Here is a 21,316-nt window from a genome sequence, read left to right as displayed (position 1 = left end):
ATAGTCAGCAATCAGCGCAGTCACAGCTACGTGGCCTCCGACGTCTAACGGATTGAGTGACTGCCGCCGAAGGAAGGGGATCATGAGGGAGGAGCCCTGGTCTCGGCTTAGATCTACGTGCAATATGCAGCACTTGGCACGATATTTTTTGTTGTTGGTTTTAAATCATTTAACTTGCCTAGAAAACGACGACGAAGACGACGACGACGACGACGGCGACGAAGACGACGAGTCAGACTCAGACTACGACGAAGGCGCAAGACACTTAAAACGTGATCGAAAAATGATGTTGCTCCAACCGCAAGATGCCCAGCTACCCAGCACCCATCCCCTAAGCATCCCCCCAACCCACCGACTTCCAGGATTCAGCCTCAGTCGCAGCCTCGGCCTCAGCCAAAGCCAAAGCTGCATCTGCATCTGAGCAATTCTGACAGTGCGGGGGAAATAAGGTCACGTGCAAAATATGTTCGTGGTGGTTTGCTTTCTGGAAGAGATGTTAATGATTTGCAGCTCTCGACTCTCGACTCTCGACTCTGGCTGCAGCTCCAGCTCCAGCTCCAGCTCTGACTCTGACTCCGAGCTGGAGCTCAGTCGGAACGGTCAACAGTTTTGCATATTTCTCTAGTCTGGCGAGATAGTAGGTAATATGCTCGTTAATGTGCCCAGCACTCCCCCTGACTCTGCCCCTTTCAGTGGGTTGAAAAACCAGGAAGTGACTCAACAACATCAGCATCAGCAACAACAACAGCAACAGCAACAGGAACGGAGGTGAAAAATATGACTTGGTTATTTATTGTTGAAGTGTTGCAGTGCAAAAAAGCAGAAAAGCAGAAAAGCGAACGCAAAGGCATTTTTCGGACGGGGGCCTAAACTTCAGCTTCAGCTTCAGCTTTGGGTATTTAGACCTTGATTTATTTTCACCGGCGCGGCAGGCGGTACGATAAGTTCGTAGTTCGTACAGCCAGCACCAAGACACCCACAGAAATTGCATTGGACTGCAGCGAAAAGCGAAACAGAAACCACAGACTACATGCATTCACATCCACATCCACATTCACATCCACATCCGAATGCGAATACGAATCCATCCATTCAAGCGACTACAATAAGCCATAATTATTATATGCCAAATTGATCAGATTTCGAGTTGAATGTTCTGCTTCTCCCAATGTCAGATGGATCATGGAATCACTTTCAATATTTATTGCTGGATGGAATAACAATCTGATGCATAATGGAGTGAGAGGTGTCTAATTCCTAGTGTATTGCAGGTCGTACTTCGGTTCCTCTTTCTAATTCGCGATAACCAAACAAGAACCCAAAGAATATACATATTCTATGGAGATATTTCGTTTTAATAAGCCAGGATTGTGGATGAATACTAACTACACCATATACTAATCTACATATCAGCTCTGTATGGAAATATGTGAATCGAAATATTCCCGGAAGTGCGGAAGAGTTGTGTGAATCCCAATTTTCCCAGCCACTAAGGCGATGGTTTCTGATCCGATCTGAAAGGCCATTCAAAGTCAACCACAAATCGAATTAAATTTTTGAATGAATATCCCGTTTCTGTGTCGTAACCTGTCCTATGCCCAGGCAACCAGCAATCCAGCAATCATTTCTATAGATAATCTCTCTTGCTAATGCCTTCTCACGCCTCCCGTCTTCCCTTCTCTCACAGCCGCACACAAACAAATGCATGAACGTATGCATATGCATACATAGATACATACATACATATGTACATATATTCACTGTCACATATCGCCTAGACCCTTCTCAATCAATTTCGAATTTCGAATCGAAACTTCAGGCAAACACAAATCGAATGAGCGAACAAACATCTAAGGGGCTCCGGAAAGATCCCTCCTCCTGGAGCCGGAGCTGGAGCTGGAGCTGCTGGTGCTGGTGCTCCAAATGCTGATCGCTGTCCAAATCGATAAAACGCACTGCGATCCGTGCGGCACACATCAAATTAGTTATTAATTGAAGTGGAAAGTTCTCAGAATGTGTACGCGCAGCGGGCGGTCAACGCGCATGCGTCTGAATCTTCTCCCAGAGCCCAGAGAAAGAGGGAGAGGGGAGGATACCAAATCCCATGTCATACCCGTACCCATACCCATACCCATACCCATACCCATAGCCATACCCATAGCCATACCTGACGTTGGACTCTGCCTCCACTTCGGTCTCGTTTGTTCGCTGCCTTGTTAACCATTTAACCTGTTTTCCTGCGAGAGTACGTACGTACGTACGAGTGTGCCTGTATGGATGGATGTGCATATGTCTGTGTGCTTGCACATTTAAATTTTCATTTATTCTGGAAAATGGCATTGCATTTATGTATAATTTGAATCATGTGACCAAAAACAGCTTTGTCCTAGTTGTCGCCTAGGCCAATAGCTCCTGCTCTCCCCACACCGCACTCCCCACTCCGCACTCCGCACTCCCCACTCCCCACTCTCCACTCGACCTAAAACGTTTTTGAACAATTGGTGAATGGTTGGCCATAAATCTTTTATTCCTCCTCCGTCTCTTTCTGTTCCGTTGCTCTGTCTCTCGATTTGTTGTACACACTCTGCCAGCGCTGACAACAAATTCATGAGAAAGTATGTGGGGAGTAGGCAGCAGTAGCCTCTGTCTACAGATCTGCAGGTCTGTTTGTTTGCCTGTCATTAGAAAGAAGTAAAAAAAAAAAAGAAAGAAAAGGAAAAAGAAAAGATCCCAATCCAATCCAAAAGCGAAAAAAGCGTCAAGAGTGGCTAGAGGAGACACTAGACCGAAAGTCTACGCTCACTTGTGCTTCTTTAGATTGGACTCGAAACTCAAGTGAAGTGCACTTGTATGCCAAAACAAGCCACGTCACTTTGTCCACTCCACTCCACTACACTCCACTCCACCGCAATGTGTGCGTTGTGCCAGAGCTGCTGCCTTCACTCCAATCCCGTCGACTCCACGCCACTCCATATACTCCATACACTCCATACACATGCGGCGTCATCATCATCGTCATCAGCAGCAGCAGCAGCAGCAACAGCAATAGCAACAGCCACAGCATCAGCATCAGCGAATGGCCATCATATCGTATCACGAGGAGATCCCAGTACCCAGTACCCAGTGCCCAGTACCCAGTGCCCAGTTCAGGTGCCAGTCCACCAGTCTCCATCTCTAGATGATAGCTGCTCCATTCCTCCATTCGTCCATCGAAAACAGTAACAACCGAGAGCGTTTTGGCTTTCACTCGACATCTCGTTAAGTGTCTTGTAAATGGCATTGTTTTCGTTTTTCATTCAAAAATGTGCGTCGGACTCTTGGACTCGTCTCAGTACCCGTACCCGTACCCGGTACCCCGTACCCCGTACCAGTACCAGTCCCAGTGCCAGTCAAGAGAAGACACAATGGCAATGTCCCAGTCCAAGTCCCATATTTGACTCAAAGAGGTTTACTAAATGCAACCAGGAATTGCCCTAGACCGTCATCATATTTGTCATAAACTTCATAAATTATTTCTGCCCCGAGCGGAACTCGTTGGAGCATTTTCATTTTCATTTTATTTCGGTATCAGGTGTTCCATCTGGTCTGCTAGATCTCTCCGACTGCCATTGAATTAGCATCTGGATTTGCATAATTATGTTTATCGATCTGACCAGCCTACAACACATCAAAGCCTTTCGTTCGAATCAACATTTTATGCCATATTATCATAATACTGCTATATTAAGTTGATGAAAACTAGAGATCATTTGCTTATTATCATATATATTGATCACCATAACATCTCAAATGTGCACGGATCAGATATTTCGAAAGAAGTGCAAGCCTTGGGGCTTGGGGCCCCCAACCCCCTGCGATTGGTCCCGATTGATCGGCTGCTCATGGGAGACACTATTTATTCTTCTGTCAGCTTTCGAAAGTTCATGACTCAAGGATCATCTATAATTTGCTTTCTAAAATGATCCTCGACAAATATTTCCCTCCAGTGATGAATGACGACGGCTGAACCCGAACACGCTGAACAGCCTGAACGGTTAACAGTGAAATAGTTGATCGCTGAACGCTGAACGCTGATCGCTGATCGCCGATCGTGTGTTGTGCCATTCATTTAAGCATTTAATTGTCATGCGACAAAACTCAAAAATCGTATAGTACTCGTACAAGTAACCAACTGGTGATCCGCAGTTCAAAAGACCAATGCCAATGCCATGATCAGGCCCAGGCCCAGGCGCAGGCACAGGCACAGCCAACTCTTGATCTTGAACATGACCATGATCGAGGATTGAGAATTGAGAATCGAGGATCGGAGTGGAGCGGCATCGCGATTTCGGTGATCGGTGATCGGGCCCGAGTCCGTGTCCGTGTCCGTGTCCGCGTCCGTTTCTCGGCCTCCTTCATGACTTCCACTTTAAATGAGCTCGCATGTTGGGTCCCGTCCCCCACCCCTGTTAACCCAGACTCTAATTCAAATTGCTCCTCCGGCCAAGGGAAGGGGAAACAACTGCATTGACTTGTCCGCTGACTTTTCATACATTCAATTCAATTAAACAAATTTTCTGGGCTTCGGCTCCCCCCAATCTACCCATTTGCAGCGCGCCAAACTTTTCTATTTTGGCCCCAAAAACAAAAACAAAAACAAAAAAAAATAAAAGAGAGCCCGCTACAAAACAAAACAAAAAGCAAAAAACAGAGAGAAAAGGCCGAAACAAAAAAATAAACAAACCAAACAACAAAGTGTTAAGACAAACGTGCAACGGTTTGGGGTCAGTACCATTCACTTTTGGCTCGTTTTAAACTGGAGTTAAGTGCTATTTGAGGTAAGAATTTCATTACGTACTCCGTACGTGTGCGCTTTGGGTCTGGATTTGGGTTCCGATTTTGACTGTGACTGTGCCTCTTCTATATATCTAGACTCTAGAGACAGAGAGAGAAAGAAATAGAGTGAGTGGGGGCACTGGGGACTGGGGTCTGGGGACTACCCATAAGTAACCCAACTAAGCAATGCACAGCTCGATGGTAGAGATGCGACGACTACGACACGTTTGCATTTTGAAAAGTCACGACCCACTTAGCCAGCCATGAGTAACGTAACGGACAGCGGACAGTGGACGGCGGCGGATGGCCAGCAAAAGCTCCCAAGTCCAGCTCCAGCTCCAGCTCCAGCCCCAGCCCCAGCTCTCAAGTACCCAGCCAAGTGTTTGTTTTTCTATAAACAAATCGAAGCGAATTGAATCGAATCAAATCGAAACGAAACGAAACACGAAACGAACGCTGGGGCGATCTCCTCTCCAGTCAGCTACTAACGAACGGATCTCATTTGGTTGGACATTGAATCTGACTCCAACTCCGACTTTGACTCCGACTCCGACTCGAAGGCTGACTCATTGGGAGGGAATATGCGTTGATTTATTGCAGAGCTGACATCACTCTGGAACCGCAAAAAGCCCCCCCACTCCCACTTCCATTCATTAAATAAAGTGAAATCTCTCAAGCTATGTGTTTTTGGTTTTTTTTTATATTTTATGCTTGTTCGTTTTCAACAAACATTTTTCTTCTCGGATCGTGTGAAGAAGAAAGTGAAGTTCACATCGACAAAAACCGAAAATAAACCTTTTGGTAACAACAATAGCTGATAAAACAAATACATTTGTCGCCTCTTCTTTGGAGAGAGAGAGAGAAATGTAAAGATATTTCCCCGTCGATGTAGATGGTTATTCAAAACCTGAGACTGGGCCTGGGCCTGAGACTGGGCCTGGGTCTGTGATTTATTTGCTTGTCAGTGGGGCCCAACGAAACAGCAACAACATTGGATGGGTTTAAACGATGCGGGAAATTCTTACACACAATTTTGAAGTTTAACCACAGACAAAGGCCGGGCTAAAGCCAAAGCCAAAGCCAGAGCCAAAATGCTCGTGACCGTTAGACAAATAATATTAAAAATCAGCTCTGTTCGGTACCGGGACCCAGAGGCGATGAGGGATGGCGGAGCTTACTCCAATACGAAATTAGAGAAATAGAGACATTGTCGCGGCGGCACAACATCATCAACAGCTATTGAAAGAGCCCGATGTTCATTTACATAAACTCAGACCAAACTGAGACCAAAGCCAGAGCCAAACCAAACCAAACCGAACCGAACCAATCATGATCATCCGTTTCGACTCCGCTGATGATGATGATGACGACCAAAAGAAACCCATCAGGCCCGACCGAGTCGCTTCTTGGCTCTCAGCTCCCAGCTCTCAGCTCTGCGGCCTGGCCTAAAACGCATTGAATTTTTTTTCTGTCGCTGCACGCACGCGCTCATAAATCAAAAGCCAACTTGTTTATAACTGAAAGCGATCAATTAAAATGTTAACGCAAAAAATAAAGAAACAAAACCTCAGATGGAAGATGGAAAGAAGAGGTCTCATCTGAGAACGAACGTTGATCGGTGATCGGTGATCGCTGATCGCGATGCTTGATCGTGCCGAATTCGAACACTGGGCAACGGGTCTCGGTCGCAGTGCCAGTGCCAGTGCCAGTGCCAGTTCCAGCCAAGTTTCTGTGCATTCCGCTGGCCTAACGAAACAAAAAACAAACGCGACACGAAATTAAATGGAATAAGCGAAAGAGAGAGCGAGAGTGGGAGAGTGGGAGAGCGGGAGAGCGGGAGAGCGGGAGAGCGGTAGACGGAGACAGACATTTACGTAAATTCCAGTTAAAACTTAAAGCTGTTAACTGCATTTTGGTGTCAACATTATGGCTAAATGAATTGGGTTTTATGGTCACCATCGAAAGCCAATCAATTGTTGAAGCTGAATGAGTCAACCGACCAACGATGTCCCGAAGGTGATGGAAACGGACAATTAAATCGCTGGGGAAAAGTTGTATCATTTCTTTAACGATTATTCCACCTAAAAGATGATACAGTTGAGGTATTTTCTAATTTATTCCATACGTACCGGGCTAATTATGGCCCAAAGCAATGCCCAAAATAATATTACCCCCAAACACTTTACCTTTCCTACAAGAACAGAACCGTGCTGTGCTGGAAGATCTGTGCCCACGATCACAAATTCCAGTTAGCCAATCGAGCGCTAAAACGTCGAGGTCGAGTCAGAAAATCTCCTTCTCCGCCTTCTCTGCGTTCTCTGCGTTCTCTGCCTTCTGTCCGTGCTTTCTCTTTACTACCATTCGATGGTTATCGCAAGACTCGCAACACCCCAGACAATGTCGCCTTATCAGAGAAGGCTGGAGGCCGAACAGAGTCCGACAGAGGCCGACTCCGTGTCCGTGTCCGAGTCAGGCATTTTGCCTTGACAACACCCCTGCAAATATCGTCGGCCTAAATCGGCTCGGCCCTCTCCAGCCGGTGTTCAATGCTCATATCGGAATTATCAATAATGTGCAATGCTACAGCTCATAAAATCGCAGCAAAAAAATCTGCGAAAAAATATTAAATATTTTACGCTGACTGAAGACTGAAAACTGAAAACAGAAAACTGAAGACTGGATTCCAAGTCCGAGTCGGATCGGATCTCTTTTCCTTGATCAGGTGCCGCCAAGGTAGATCCCAACCGAACACTTAGCAAAGCAAAGCTCAGACAAGAGATGCTGATGCTGCTGATGGTGCTGGTGATGGTGCTCAGGGGAAACGGGGAAACCCTTCTGCCCCAGACCCCAGACCCCAGACCCCGGACCCCTGCCCTGCCCCTGTTCGGGGACCAGGACGAAGACGAAGACGAAGACGATCCCGATGCGTCCGGCGCGATAAGCAGCCGATGCAAAACCATTAATTAGGAGCAGCAGATACTCGTATCTGTGGAAGTTCTCTCGGTTGTCCAGTTTCTTGGGTCGAAATTAAGGCTTTAATCGTGCATGAAAATACGTGAAACTTACGTGTCTGCAAGAGGACTCCAACCATTCGCAGATGCAACGTGATCGCGATAAGATAAACGCATACAAATTTGCTTTTATGCAAGGCAGCCAAAGTCTGAGGCTGCGGCTGCCGCTCTGGCTGCGGCAGAGTCAGGTCGGAGTCCCCAAAAGTGATGCAGGAACATCGCATCGACAAGGGGAAGTAAAAAATGATTATTATTTATGCAGGGTATCAAATATTCCCTCAACGCGTGCGTCAACAGTCCAGTGTCTGTCATTTATTTCAATGAAAACCATCAACGATACTCCGACCGAGACCGAGACCAGCCCGGGCCAGGCCATGGCCATGCCCATTCTTGTGGGCTCATTAATCGGCCAGCAATATGTCAATGTCGTCTCCCCATCGTATATACACACACACACATAGGTATGCAGTCCTTTCCTCTTCCAACGCTCATATTGGATGTGGTGATGATTATGACGAGGCTAGTCGTCGATAATAAACCTAAGCCCATTTGCCATTTCACAGTTGCATCTGAAACTCTGCAGCGCAAATTATAGACGGTAACTGTAAAAATGTATAGTAAAAAACCGTAGATTCATTAGCCGATAGCTGTATGCTCTATCGAGCGGATGTGATCGAAATCCGGATATAAATGGGGATGACTGGGTTTAGATAGAATGCGGGCTTGCAAGGGAATCCTATACATCTTTATACTATACAAATTTGTTGGGCCGTCGTCGTCCGATCTTTTACTCATATTGGCGCTACACAAGCGAAGCAAATGAGCCGAACGAGGAAAGCGAGTGAGTCGGGGGTTGGCCCACGAACGAAGCAAGTGCGCAGGGACTTGCCCTCTCGTGTAAAGATATAGCACTATATTCTTGTTCTAATAAACATGTATGAGAATATCTCTTACGTTCACGTGTGGGAATGATACGAATGATCGACACAACTCCTCTAACTTTCTCTAACTACGATCCATTCCCATTTCAAACTCATTTCAGTCCATGGTAAGCCGTAAGTACTCGTGGCTCCGGAATACTCTTTCCCAGAGTTGATCCTACTACCTGGTGACTATCTCTTTGCATCTGCGTTGAAGCGCGAAAATTGCAAACCAATGTTGTTTTGACAATGTGCAATAATTTGTAGTCAATTTTATGTGTCTACCGTCGATCGGTTCTGCTCTTTGTACGGTTCGGTTCGGTTCGGTTCAGTAATCTGCCCCTCAGCACCTCTCTGCACCACCACCACCGCCGCCACCCCTAGTGTGCCCCTGCCCACGGGGTATACGGTAGACGGGCGGGCAATTTATGGCTGGTAAATTAGCAAGAAATGGAAATTAAGAAAAATGTTGCTTTTATTGCAAACAGTTGTAGTCGTCTTCCAATAAAAGCATATTTATTTATACACCCGAGCCCGAGCGGGCCATGCCGGACTATTGGATGCCATTCTCCTCCGTGACTCTCATGACTCCCGATTCGTTTGGAGTCTAATGAGGCAATTGGTGGGTGCAATGACGGGGGGGCTGCCTAATTGACGGCCTGCCAAGATGCACATCGAAAATACATATACAATACGTATTTTTGTGCCCAGTGTGCCGCTGCTGTGGCTGATTTATAATTCTCCGATTGATTTTTATACCCGATACTCAAAATGAGTATTGGGGTATATTAGATTTGTGGTAAAAGTGGATGTGTGTAACGTCCAGAAGGAATCGTTTCCGACCCTATAAAGTATATATATTCTTGATCAGCATCAATAGCCGAGTCGATTGAGCCCTGTCTGTCTGTCCGTCCGTCCGTCTGTCCGTCTGTCCGTCTGTCCGTCCCCTTCAGCGCCTAATGCTCAAAGACTATAAGAGCTAGAGCAACTATGTTTTGGATCCAGACTTCTGTGATATGTCACTGCTCCAAAAATATTTCAAAACTTTGCCCCGCCCACTTCCGCCCCCACAAAGGGCGAAAATCTGTGGCATCCACAATTTCGACGATACGAGAAAACTAAAAACGCAGAATCGTAGAAGATGACTATATCTTCTAGAGTGCAAAATCTGAACCAGATCGTATAATTATTACAGCCAGAATCACGAAAACAATTTCACTCTTTCTCGCTCTGTCTCACTCTAACACACAGGTTTCATGGTCGGTTTTGCCAATTGCAAAATATGAGTTCAAGGATCTCAGAACCTATAAAAGCCAGAGCAACCAAATTTGGTATCCACACTCCTGTGATATCGGACCTTGACCGTTTCCTGTCCAAATTTCGCCACACCCCCTTCCGCCCCCGCAAAGGACGAAAATCTGAGGCAACCACAAATCTCAGAGACTATTAAGGCTAGAGTAACCAAATTTGGTGCACACACTCCTTTAAGATGTCACTATAAAACGTATATCTCAGAATTTCGCCCCACCCCCATCCGCCCCCACAAAGGACGAAAATCTGTTGCATCCACAATATTGCAGATTTGAGAAAACTAAAAACGCAGAATCATAGATAATGACCATATCTATTAGATTGCTGAATCTGGATCAGATCAGACCATTTTTTTAGCCAAAAGGAACAAATCAATTTGCAGTGGCTACGCAGCGCCCGACGTCACGCTCAGACTGATTTTCTGTCTCTCTCGCACGCACTCTTTGTCGTGTCGTTTAATATTAGCGGCGCTGCCGGAGGAGAGCCATACTGACTTAGTATCGGGTATATCTGTAGAGTTGCGGTGTCCGCAGCAACTCACAACGTTCCCCCTCGTTTTTATTTTGGCAAGGTCTCCGTCTCTCCAACACCTCCTTTCACTTTCCCTTCCGAGTATCCCTTTGATGGATGGTAAAAAGTTCAGCCTGATGGTTTAGGCATTAGCACCGAGCCCTAGAGGGGGCAAAGTACTTTGATTTGACTTTGAGCCCAGGAGCTAAGAAACACTGCAAGACAGGTCGAATAAAAAGTTCTAAGCTGCAGTCGGAGAAAATTTGATGAAGGTTTTCTTTCGGTGTGACTGGAAGGCGCAGGCAGCGCAGGAGCGGTTCAGTTGGTAAAACGGTTCGCCTAAAACAAGGCATAATTTTTGCGATAAAGTTGCCCCTTTTCCAGATTTATTTATTGGTAAAATCAAATCTGTAAGTATTAATAAATCAAAAATAAATTCAGAAATTTGTAAAATTAAATTATAATTGCCCTACACAGGTAATCCAGCTCCGCACCCCTGGAAAAACCTGGCAAGGCCTATGCACGTTGGCGAAAGTTCTGGCAGATTACAGTCCGTGGCACGGCAATCTATAAATAAAAGGCCGTTTTTCGACACTAAACTGACTTGTAACCCGAAATATTTATGCCGATTCCTTGGCTTTGTTTGGCCTCGCAGCCCTGCCCTCCCAAAACAGAAGGCTTACCCCGCCCACCCTGCAAAAGAAGGCCTCTAAACTTTCCCTAACCGCACTGAAGCAGAACAAAAAAAAAAACAATAAAGGATGACTGATTCGGGAGCCACTCTCCTTAAGCAGCCGCTTCTATCGGTTACCATATCACTAATGTCCAACTGTCTTTACAAGGACTTCCTGTGAGTGGTTTCTTATACATACTATTCTGATCGAGCGGTTTACACTAAGGATCGGTAATGCTCCTTTCTAGTGTGGCAACCAGCTGGTCAACAACATATCAATACCCTCAGATAGTGTATACAAATTCAATTGAAAGTTTGCCTCGTGGATTGCCAAAGTCTGCCCCGGCTCTCAACGTCTTCCCACCACCACCACCACCGCCTTAACTCTTCCGTTACTTTATAACAAATCCCACAGGCAAAATTGATAAAATACAAAAAAAGGGGGGGAAATAAAAAAAGGACAGCAGGCCAAGAGTAGGGCCAATGGGTACCAAGAGAAAGTAAAAGCAAGGAAAAGTTTTTTATATTTGACGTGTTTCTTTCTTTTTGCGCAAAGCCTTCCCAATTTCCTCCCCGAACCGTTAAGAATCGAACCAAAAAAAACGAAAATATTGAAAAAGGTTTAGCCCGAGCTTGAACTTCTTCTCTGGTGGTAGGGCTGTCTACAAGATACTCTCCCCTCTCTCTCTCTGTCTCTGCCAGGCCGTTGCACATCAAAGGCTGTTGGCTAGCTCGTTGGCTCGCTAATGATTGATTGTAAAATTTGCTAATTTAAGCAATGTGAATTTATGTTTTGGTGGGGCCCCCATCAATTTTATTGCGCATTTAATTGATCATAAAAATTATTCATTCATTTCGAGCTGAAGTGTTTCTCAGACGTCCGGCCAGCGGAATCAGCGAAATATTGTACACGTATAGTAGTATATCGCTCTGGGCTCTGGGCTCTGCTCTGCTCTCCTCTCCTTTCATTCACCAGAATAACAACAACAACACTACCAGAAATACTCGTAAACGATACCAAAAGAGAGATACGATTGCTATATGTATCTATAAAATATGCATGGGAAGATATTGTCGCATCTTAGGCTGGCAAAATATGAAGTCGTTCGGTCGTTGGAGTGGATGGAGTGGATGGAGAGGGGACGTAGAAGGTTTATTTGTGCTTAAAATTAATTCAAATGGAGCAATCGTGGGATGGATGGATGGATGGGTTTGCCTTTGCTCCGCGTGCGTGTGGCGAGGGTAGGCTGAACACTTTTCGGGCGTAGAAATCTCTGCTTGAACACAATACACTTTCCCAAAGAATCGAGCAAATAGAACACTCTTATCTCCGATTCTCGATACCCGTTACCAGCCCCCGCTCGGAGCCCCGACAGAGCATTACTTATTTTGCAAATTTGCTCGCGGCACGTAATAGAACACCACTCCGCCCTGACATAAGCAGAACGAGGGCCAGTCCAAGCCAGACGCCAATCCCTGGCTGTATTAAATGTCAAGGCAAGGGCAAGGTACTCGTAGTTTGTGGCTTATCAGCAGCATGCTAAAAAAACATTGATAACAAAAACAAATATTCGGCAGACGATGAGGAATGCGGTTGAGTGAATAAAAAGAGTCGAATTAATTATCAATTTTTTGTCGTTTATATATTTGTATCAGTTTTAATTTTCCAATTCATATTTTAGCTATAAACTAACAAAAAAAAAAAAAACATAAAATTACTAAAAAAAAAAAATACATACATTTGTCTGTTTTCTGGATAGTTAAAGTATTAACAACAATAGGCGAGTAAATCGTACTTAAAACTTATGCATATTTATATATAGTACACATGTAATCAGTCGACCTATGTTTGTTCGTTTTTATTTTTATTTCTATTTATTTGTTTTCTTCATACAATCCGTTTATTTTATTTTTTTTGTCATTTTTCATTCCTCATTTTGTATATATGTACAATAATTTCTCAATTTAATAGAATTAATATGGCTGTATTTTTTGTAGGCGGGGTGGATATAGATATGGATTCGGATTCGATTTCTCTTTCATTTCATTCTCGTTTCGGTTATCATCTTATGGTCTAGACTATCTAATGAGGATAAGTTTCCTTTAAATATACATACAATACATACAAACGTAGATTGGTAGGAAAATGGTATTCGCATAATATAAATTAGAGCTTAGGGCTAAAACAAAAAAAAAAATATCACAATGATTAAACAAGTAAGGTCTAGTATGTACAATTTTAGATTTTAAACTCTTAACAGAATGTGAATCCTTCTAGAGAGTGTTGTTACTGTTGTTGTTGTTGCTGCTGCTGTGTTAACTAGTTTTCTGGTTTTCTGGTTTTTTTGTTTTTTGTTTTTGGAATGCAGTTTTCAATTGGAGTGGAATCAGAGATAGTTGTAGGTGGATGGATATGGAGAGAGAGTGAACAGGAAACAGGCGTAACAAACAACGGCAAACAAGGTAGATTTTAATCGCTTCCATTCGGTTCTGTAGTGTTTTTTCCTTCTTTTTTCCCTCCTTCGTGGCTATCTCTGATGTTGGCTCGGGCACAACTTTGGGGGCCAAAACAGCACACGTGCTGATCTCTCTCCACCCACTCGGTTTTTGGTTCTTTCTTTTTTTCGTTCTTTCTTTCTGGGAAACAGATTGGAGGACAACTTCTTCTCCCAGCAAGGTCACAAATTGAGGTTTTCCTCCAGCAAATTCTAGCTTGGATTCGACTTTGTGACTACGAGTGCGCACAGCTTCTTCTTTAAAATCTTTGACTAGCATGGAGAAAAAACTGCTCTTTGATTTCTAATCAAATCTAGACATTGCGTGACCTGAAGAGCTTTTAAGGGGAGATGGAGATTGAGTGGGCGGAGGAAGAGCTCTGTTCTAATGTTCCAAGGGAATACACGCTTCTACTCTCCACACATGTTTCTGATTCTTATCCCCAAACAATTGTGTATCTTTATCTGTATCCCACGTACTGAAATTTGTTGCATTGCTGCCTCTCCTTTCCCTGTCATTGATTAGCACATATAATTGCGGCCCAAAAAAAAAACCCAATTTCAAGCCAGCTGCCGGGGCACCTACGAGAGGAATAACAACTGTTTCTAGACGGTCTTGGCCTGGTCTGGTCTGGTCTGGTCTGTTCTTTTCTGCTCTTTTCTGTTCTGTGTGTCCTCTGATGTCTGATGTCTGGGAGAACTGGCTGCCCTGGCCCTGGCTCTGACTCTGGCCCTGGCCCTGCTTTTGTTACAATTTCTTTTGGCCAGACATGAATTCTCTGATGTTTTGCGTTGCCTATTTTCTCCGCTACACACTCTGAGACTCTGCGACTGTGCGACTCTGAGACGGACAGGTACAGATACAGATACAGATACAGGCCCTCGTAGCAGTGCAACTACAGATGCATGGATATTTTCTACACACGTTGAGCTTGTTATGGCAAAATGCAGCAGTTAAGATGAACTAAGCAGCGAGCGTTGCAAACAGAGAAAATGGAAAACGTAGAAGACGGAGAAGACGGAACAAAATAAAGGAGAAGGCTAAGGGAAACACACAGAAACGGAGAGAAATACTTTTGGGTATTGGCTATGCGGCTGTGTAGCTGTGTGGCTGCTTTTGTTCCTACTGGTGCTGCTGCTGCTGACTGACTGGTTGTTGTTGTTGTTGTTGTGGTTCTAGTTTTTGCTGGTGTGCTTGTGCTGCATGCAACATCAATTTTCTGAATCTAGCTACGAGCCAGGAAACTGAAAATAGCTGGCCGTAAGAAAACAGCACAGAACCAAGAACCGAGAACCGAACAGGGCCAGAGAACAACAATTGGCTCTGGGATTGGGTACGGGAAAGGGGGCGGGAAAGGGGACGGGGACGAACTGCCTCAGAGAGGCTTGGTATTTTACTGTTGTCTTTTGTTGTTGTTATAGCTGTTGCATGTTGCTGTTGCACTCTTGCTGCTGCTCCTGCTCTCTCCGCACTCAATTTTCTCTTACTTTTCTATTCCAGCCGGTAACTAGGCTTTTATCGCTAAACGCTACCATTTGCATATTGAATGCAATTCCCATTTCATTTCAGACCTGCTGTAACTCCACTCCACAATACAATTTTAACCAGTTTTAATACAGATCTGTCTGTGAGGTGGGGCCATTCTAATGCTTCGCCACAATCACTTTTCCAACTCAAAGGAGTATCTTTCAGTACCTTTCCTGATTTCTGTGGCTCGAAATTACATTAAAAAAAAGACATAAATTAAGCCCAGTGTTAGAAGTGGTTCGAGTAGGACTATTCTCTACACAACTCTCGCTTCATCTCCAGTTATTTCAGCTATTTTTCTCCGTTCATCTCTATCTCTCTCCATCTCTCACCCACTCACATGTGAAGATTGCGCGAAGCCGGCGTGGGCTGCGTTGGTGGCAGCGGCAGACTCTGCTGCTGGATTCCACCCGCCAGGGGGATCATCTGTGGTGGGGCAGGTCCACCCACCTGCACTCCGCCCATCAGCAAGGCTGCCTGCTGCTGCTGCTGCTGTTGATGCTGCTGCTGCTGCTGCTGCTGTTGCTGTTGCTGCTGCTGCTGCTGATGGATCGACGGCTGGCGGCGAAAGCTGCCGGGCTGCTGGGGGGGAGGCGGAAGCATAAACTGCTGCTGCTGCTGTTGCTGCTGCTGCTGCTGATGATGGTGGCCGGAATGGGGATGGGGATGGGGCAGGGGCAGCGGAAGGGCCTGCTGGTGCACATGGTGGTGATGATGGTAGGCAGCATGGTTGATGGGCACGTGGCAGGACTGTCCTGCGACGGAGCGCTGTGCGGCGGATGAGACGTCTGGCAGGGCGAAGCGCAGCTTCTGCCAGAAGAGCTTGTCGCCCCACTGCAGATAGGTGTTGGTCTTCAGATACAGGCGCAGATCGGGGTCCAGCTCCTTTTGGGGCACCTCCCCAAGCACAATGACAATCAGGCGGCGGCGGCGATCTCGCAGAACCGACTGATGGGCGGACTTGAACTCGAAGCGGCACCACTCAGACTTGATGAAGTTCTCGCTGACGACCATGATGGTGCGCCGGCTGCTGTCGATGGCCTGAACAATGGTTTCGGGCAGGTAGCCGCCCACGGGGAAGTCCCGCTGGTGCAGACAGAGTTTGTAGCGGTGCTCACCCATTTCCAGCATTGGGGCCAGCTCCTCGTTGACGAACAGCTCGTCCTTGGAGGAGTACGAGATGAAGGCGTCGAAGAGCTTCTCGCGCTCGTTTTTGTCCACATCCTTCTGGCCGTTGTAGAAGAGCCGCACCCCGAACCGAGAGTGGCACCAGACGCGCATCTCCTGGCGGAAGATGAACACCAGCAGGGTGCAGATCATGATGAAGATGAAGGCCGTGAGAATGGCCACCAGAATGGGGATGTAGTCCTGCTTGGGCGGCTGGTTGAGTATCATCTTTGTGGACGTCATGTTGCCGGACAGGGCTCCGCCCTCCCCGCCCGCCTGCTCGGCAAAGTTGTAGCTGTTGTCCAGCCCCAGGGGCAGGGTCTGGCTGCACTGCACGACGGGCAGGGCGGAGTCCGTGCTGGCGTATATGGCCATCTGCTGGGAGCTGTTCCCCCCTGACTCGCAGCGCAGCTTCGGACGGTCCACAACGTAGTCGTGCCGGCTTATGTAATCCCGCAGCTTGTCGATGAACTCGCAGTTGCAGCTCCAGTGATTGCCGGCCAGGTGCAGCTCGTTGAGGTAGCTGGGCAGGAAGTTCCACACGGCGAAGGAGCCGATGGCATTGTGGTCCAGCCTCAGGATCTTCAGATGGTACAGATGCGTGAATGTGAGCGTGTCTATGGTGGCTATCGCGTTGTGCTGCAAGTAGAGCTCCTGGAGGTTGTCCAGGCCCTGGAACTCGTTGCCATTGAGCACCTTCAGCTGGTTGCTCTGCAGCTGCAGAACCTCCAGTTCCAGGAGCCCGTAGAATGTGCGATTGTGCAGGATCTCGATCCGCGAGTGGTTGAGATGCAGAACCTTGAGGCGCTTGCGGCCGATGAAGGCGTGGCTCTGCAGCTCCTTGAAGTTGTTCCCGTCCAGGTACAGCTGCGTGGCGTCCATGGGTATGTGCGAGGGCAGCGCGTGCTCGTAGGAGGCGCGACTGCAGTCGACCACGTTCGAGGTCCACGACTGGTCGTGGTAGCAGGAGCAGCGGTCGGGGCACTCCATCTTGCAGTCGCAGGCCTGGAAGTCGCAGCAGTGGCACAGGGCGAAGCAGTGCGACTCGTATTTGCATAGGAAGTCGTTCGACTTGGCCTCAATGAGGGAGACATGGGTGGCGCCGCGCGCATAGGACAGCTTGCAGTAGATCTGGTCGAGGTCCATGAGCTGTGGCTGGGTGCGTGACTCGCGACTGATCTTCTGCAGCCAATCCAGATTGCAATCGCACTCGTACGCATTGTGGCCGATGTAGAACTCGGGTATCTCGCGGTCCTCGGCGATCGGCGAGAGCCGCAGTGCGTTCGGCTCGAGTGTCGTCAGCTTGTTGCGCACGAGATCGACACGGGTGAGATTGGGCTTCTTGAAGAACGTGTAGGGCTGGATCTTGCCGATCTGATTGTCGTTCAGATAGAGCACCTCCACGCTGTTGGGGATCGAGCTGGCCGTGATCTCCGTCAGCAGATTGTAGCTGGCGTCGAAGGTGCTCAGGCTCAGCTCGCTCTCGATCTCGAAGTAGTTGCCCAGCTGCGTGATCCTATTGGCCCGCACGTCCAGCCACTGCAGTCCGATGGGTATGTGCGAGTAGTCGAACTTCTCCAGCCGATTCCCCGAGATGTTCAGCCACACCAGGTTGGGCAGCTCGGTGAAGAGGCCTGCAATGGACTTGAGCTGGTTGCCGTCCAGCCGGATGGCCTGCAGCTGGGTGTTTCTCTGCAGCGAGCCCGCCTCGATGGTCTTCAGTTTGTTGCCGGACAGATTGAGGATCTGCAGAGAGCTCATCCGGTCGAAGACCCCGCGCCGGATGTGCGTCAGAGAGTTCTCCGTCATGCGCAGGCCGTACAGATTCTCCAACTGGGTGATGCTCGTGTTCTCGATCTGGCTTATCATGTTCTCGCCCACGTCGAGGGTCTTGAGCAGCGGCACATGCAGCAGGGCCTCCGGGACCGCCTGCAGCTTGTTGTCATTGAGGTGGAGGTCCTGCAGCTGGCTACAGTTGATCAAAGATCGCTGGTCCAGCCGATTAATGCGGTTGTAGTCCAGGGAGAGCACCAGCAGGTTGTTCAGGCCCTGCAGAGTACGCTGCTCGATAACCGAGATGCGGTTGTTGGACAGGATAAGTGTGTGCAGGTTGGTGAGGTCCGCGAAGATGCCCGCCGGCAACTGATCGACGTAGTTCTCCTCCAGCTTGAGGATCTGCAGGCTGGCCAAGGGCCGGAAGATGTGCGACTCCAGGCGGCTGATCTTGTTGGCCGACAGGTCCAGCGTCATGAGCCGCTTCAAGCCCACGAATGTGGCCGCGTTGATCCACTGCGAGTTGAGCTCGTTGCTGGCCAAATCGAGGACCAGCAGCTCGGCCAGCTCCCCAAAGATCCCGGGCGCCAACACGTTGATCGAATTGTTCCTCAGGTGGATCTCCTGCAGCTGCTTGGTCTCCGAGAAGAGCTCGGGCGGCAGCGAGGTCAGTCGATTCGCGGACAGATCCACAACACGCAGCGAGACGAGACCCTCGAAGGCTCGGTCCGCCAGAAAACTCATGCTGTTGCGTGCCATGTTCAAGTGGGTCAGCCGGCCCAGGGCCGACAACATGGCCGACGGCAGACTGACCATCTTGTTGGCGCTCAGGTCGAGGCTCTGCAGCGTCGAGCCGCACACCCGCGCCTTTCGCGAGCTCAGCGAGGCGCTGAAGTAGAAGTTGCTGATGTCTTGGATCTTGTTGTAGGAGGCGTTCAGGTGCTGCAGCGACTTCAGCGGGCACACCATGCCGTCGGGTATCAGCCAGATGTTGTTCAGACTCAGGTCCAGCCTCTCCAGCTGTCTGAAGTCCACGAAGCTGTTGGATGCCATCTCCAGGGACATGGTGGACCAGTCCCCATTGTGCGTGCGGATTGTGAGGTTGCGCAGCTCGTGCAGACCCCGGAAGGAGCCGTCGGTCAGGTTGCCCAGCTTGCAGTACTCAATGGTGAGGTCCCTGAGCTCCACCAGCGACCGAAAGCTGTCCGGACTGAGGCTGCTCTGGAAGAACAGGGCATCGTTGCACTCCAACCGCAAACGCACCGTGTTGTGGGGCTGGATCACGCTGAAGTTGGTGTTCTCCAGCTCCGAGTTGATCGTCCGGAGGTGGCACACCAGGGTGATGTCGTGCTCTCCGCCGCCGGACCAGCGGCACTCGTCCGGGGCCTGGTACAGAACCGTCTTGCTCAGAGCGGCCCCAAAGATGGGCATCACGCAGCTGGCGATGAGGACGTAGAGCATGTGGCTGGAGGCCAGCATTGTGTGAGAATGGATGGATGGATGGTAGTGGGTCCCTTCGACTCAAGGACTCAACCTGGGATGTTGATTATCTGGTTATGTGGGGGGATTTTGGTGTTTTGGTCTTTGGGTTCCCGATTATTTGTGGCCCATTTTGTATGGGATTTTTCAAGTTGCCTTTTCTCTATTTTTATATAGATCTTTGCACAATCGCCTCCGAGGGCCGAGCACAGCACTCACATCAACACATCAGAATTTTCCTCGGCGATTTATCTAATTTAATTTTCTTATGTTTCTCGCCTTTTTCTATTTTTTCATTTGATTTCTTTCTATTTTTCGTTGTTGCTCTCGCGTTGACCGTAATCCAAGTGGGGGGCGATAGAGCGTCTAGGTTTGATAAATTTCATTCAAAAAAAAAACTTTCAAGCACTCGATTCTGGTTCATGCCGCGGCTGCTTCTTCTTTCGATCTCTTCTACTCCGACAACGCGCGTCCGCTCGGCTCGAAGTCAGTTTTTCAATTGATCGCTCTCGGAGCGGCCAGCGAGCACATCAGCACTTCAGACGGCAGGCGGCAGGCGGCAGACGGCAGAGAGAGTAATCAGTAAACCAGAAGACTGCAAGGTACGAGTATTTTCGTATCTGGCGGATGAGTGAGAATTGATATCTCTGGGAGAGTGTTTCTCGCCGTGAGCACAGTCTCTCTCTCCCTCTCTCTCTATTTCCACTGCTGAATATGAAAAGTAACTCAATTCAGCCGGGAGAAACTCGTAAAACCGGTGTGACGAGTGTCAATGTATCTTTGGAATTGTTTGCCTGCTTTGACGCTCAACGAAACCGTCAGCAGGGGGAGACACACTGAGCTGCACAGTGGGGCACAGACATTGGTAAGGTGGCAAGTGAGAGAATATTTTCAACAAATGTCAAGGTTACAGCAAATTTTAAGGATAATCGAATTAGCAATATGTTCCTTACACACAAAAATACATGCATACATACATAGTTACATTCAAATATGAAATATATATGGAAAGTTTGAGTATGTAACATAAACATACAACTGAAAAATTCTTAAGAATTTAAATATACATGAATTTCCCCTTACTGAGAAGTTACAGAATCAAAATTTAAATAAGAACCCAAATCAGATATTCTGTCAAATCGCCTAAAAGTAAAATAACAAGACTTTTTTATTCAAAAAGTAAACTAAGTTCTAATTAAATTTTAATAATTTGTATAGAAAATATTTATATTTATCTTGACGCGATTTTATCTGCTTTCCTTTATATACTTGTGTGGCCATACTTCTTTTAGATATTCATCAAACAGTTTTTTCATATTCACAAAATTATCTTTGTCTTCTGTATCTTTCAGCTCTCTTGCCCATCGCTGTTTAATGTTATTTGTTGAAAAATTAGATCTACTTGATGTGACCTTCTGTCTCTCCAAGCAAAGTTCACCTGCCCATCTATTGATCTCACTTCCTCTTTCCCGCCGCTTTCCATCTGGCCAGTTGTTTATGCAAACCCTGCCTTGCCACACACAGTAGGACACCTTGCCACACCGCACACCATTCGATGGCATTCATCCCACTGTGCCATTATGCGTTGCGTTTGCATTGCATAGTTTTGTTTGTTTACCCGCTCCCCGCCGCTG

The 21,316-nt window shown here is 47.4% G+C and overlaps 1 protein-coding gene across 1 annotated transcript; it reads right to left on the bottom strand.

The window, feature by feature from the left end:
- Positions 1-13,144: 13,144 nt before the first annotated feature.
- LOC6597054 (toll-like receptor Tollo) lies at positions 13,145-19,746 on the bottom strand. Its single transcript, XM_002022177.2, has one exon. It carries the CDS (start codon positions 19,680-19,682, stop codon positions 15,600-15,602), a length of 4,083 nt encoding a protein of 1,360 aa, XP_002022213.1. The 5' UTR covers positions 19,683-19,746; the 3' UTR covers positions 13,145-15,599.
- Positions 19,747-21,316: the final 1,570 nt, after the last annotated feature.

This window comes from Drosophila persimilis, unplaced genomic scaffold (genome assembly GCF_003286085.1).
Source record: "Drosophila persimilis strain 14011-0111.01,24,50 unplaced genomic scaffold, DperRS2 tig00000431-arrow-pilon, whole genome shotgun sequence".
In the NCBI taxonomy this organism is placed as follows: Eukaryota; Metazoa; Arthropoda; class Insecta; order Diptera; family Drosophilidae; genus Drosophila; species Drosophila persimilis.
The sequence above is the reverse complement of the archived record's forward strand: the minus strand, read 5'-3'. Positions and strand labels throughout refer to the sequence as shown.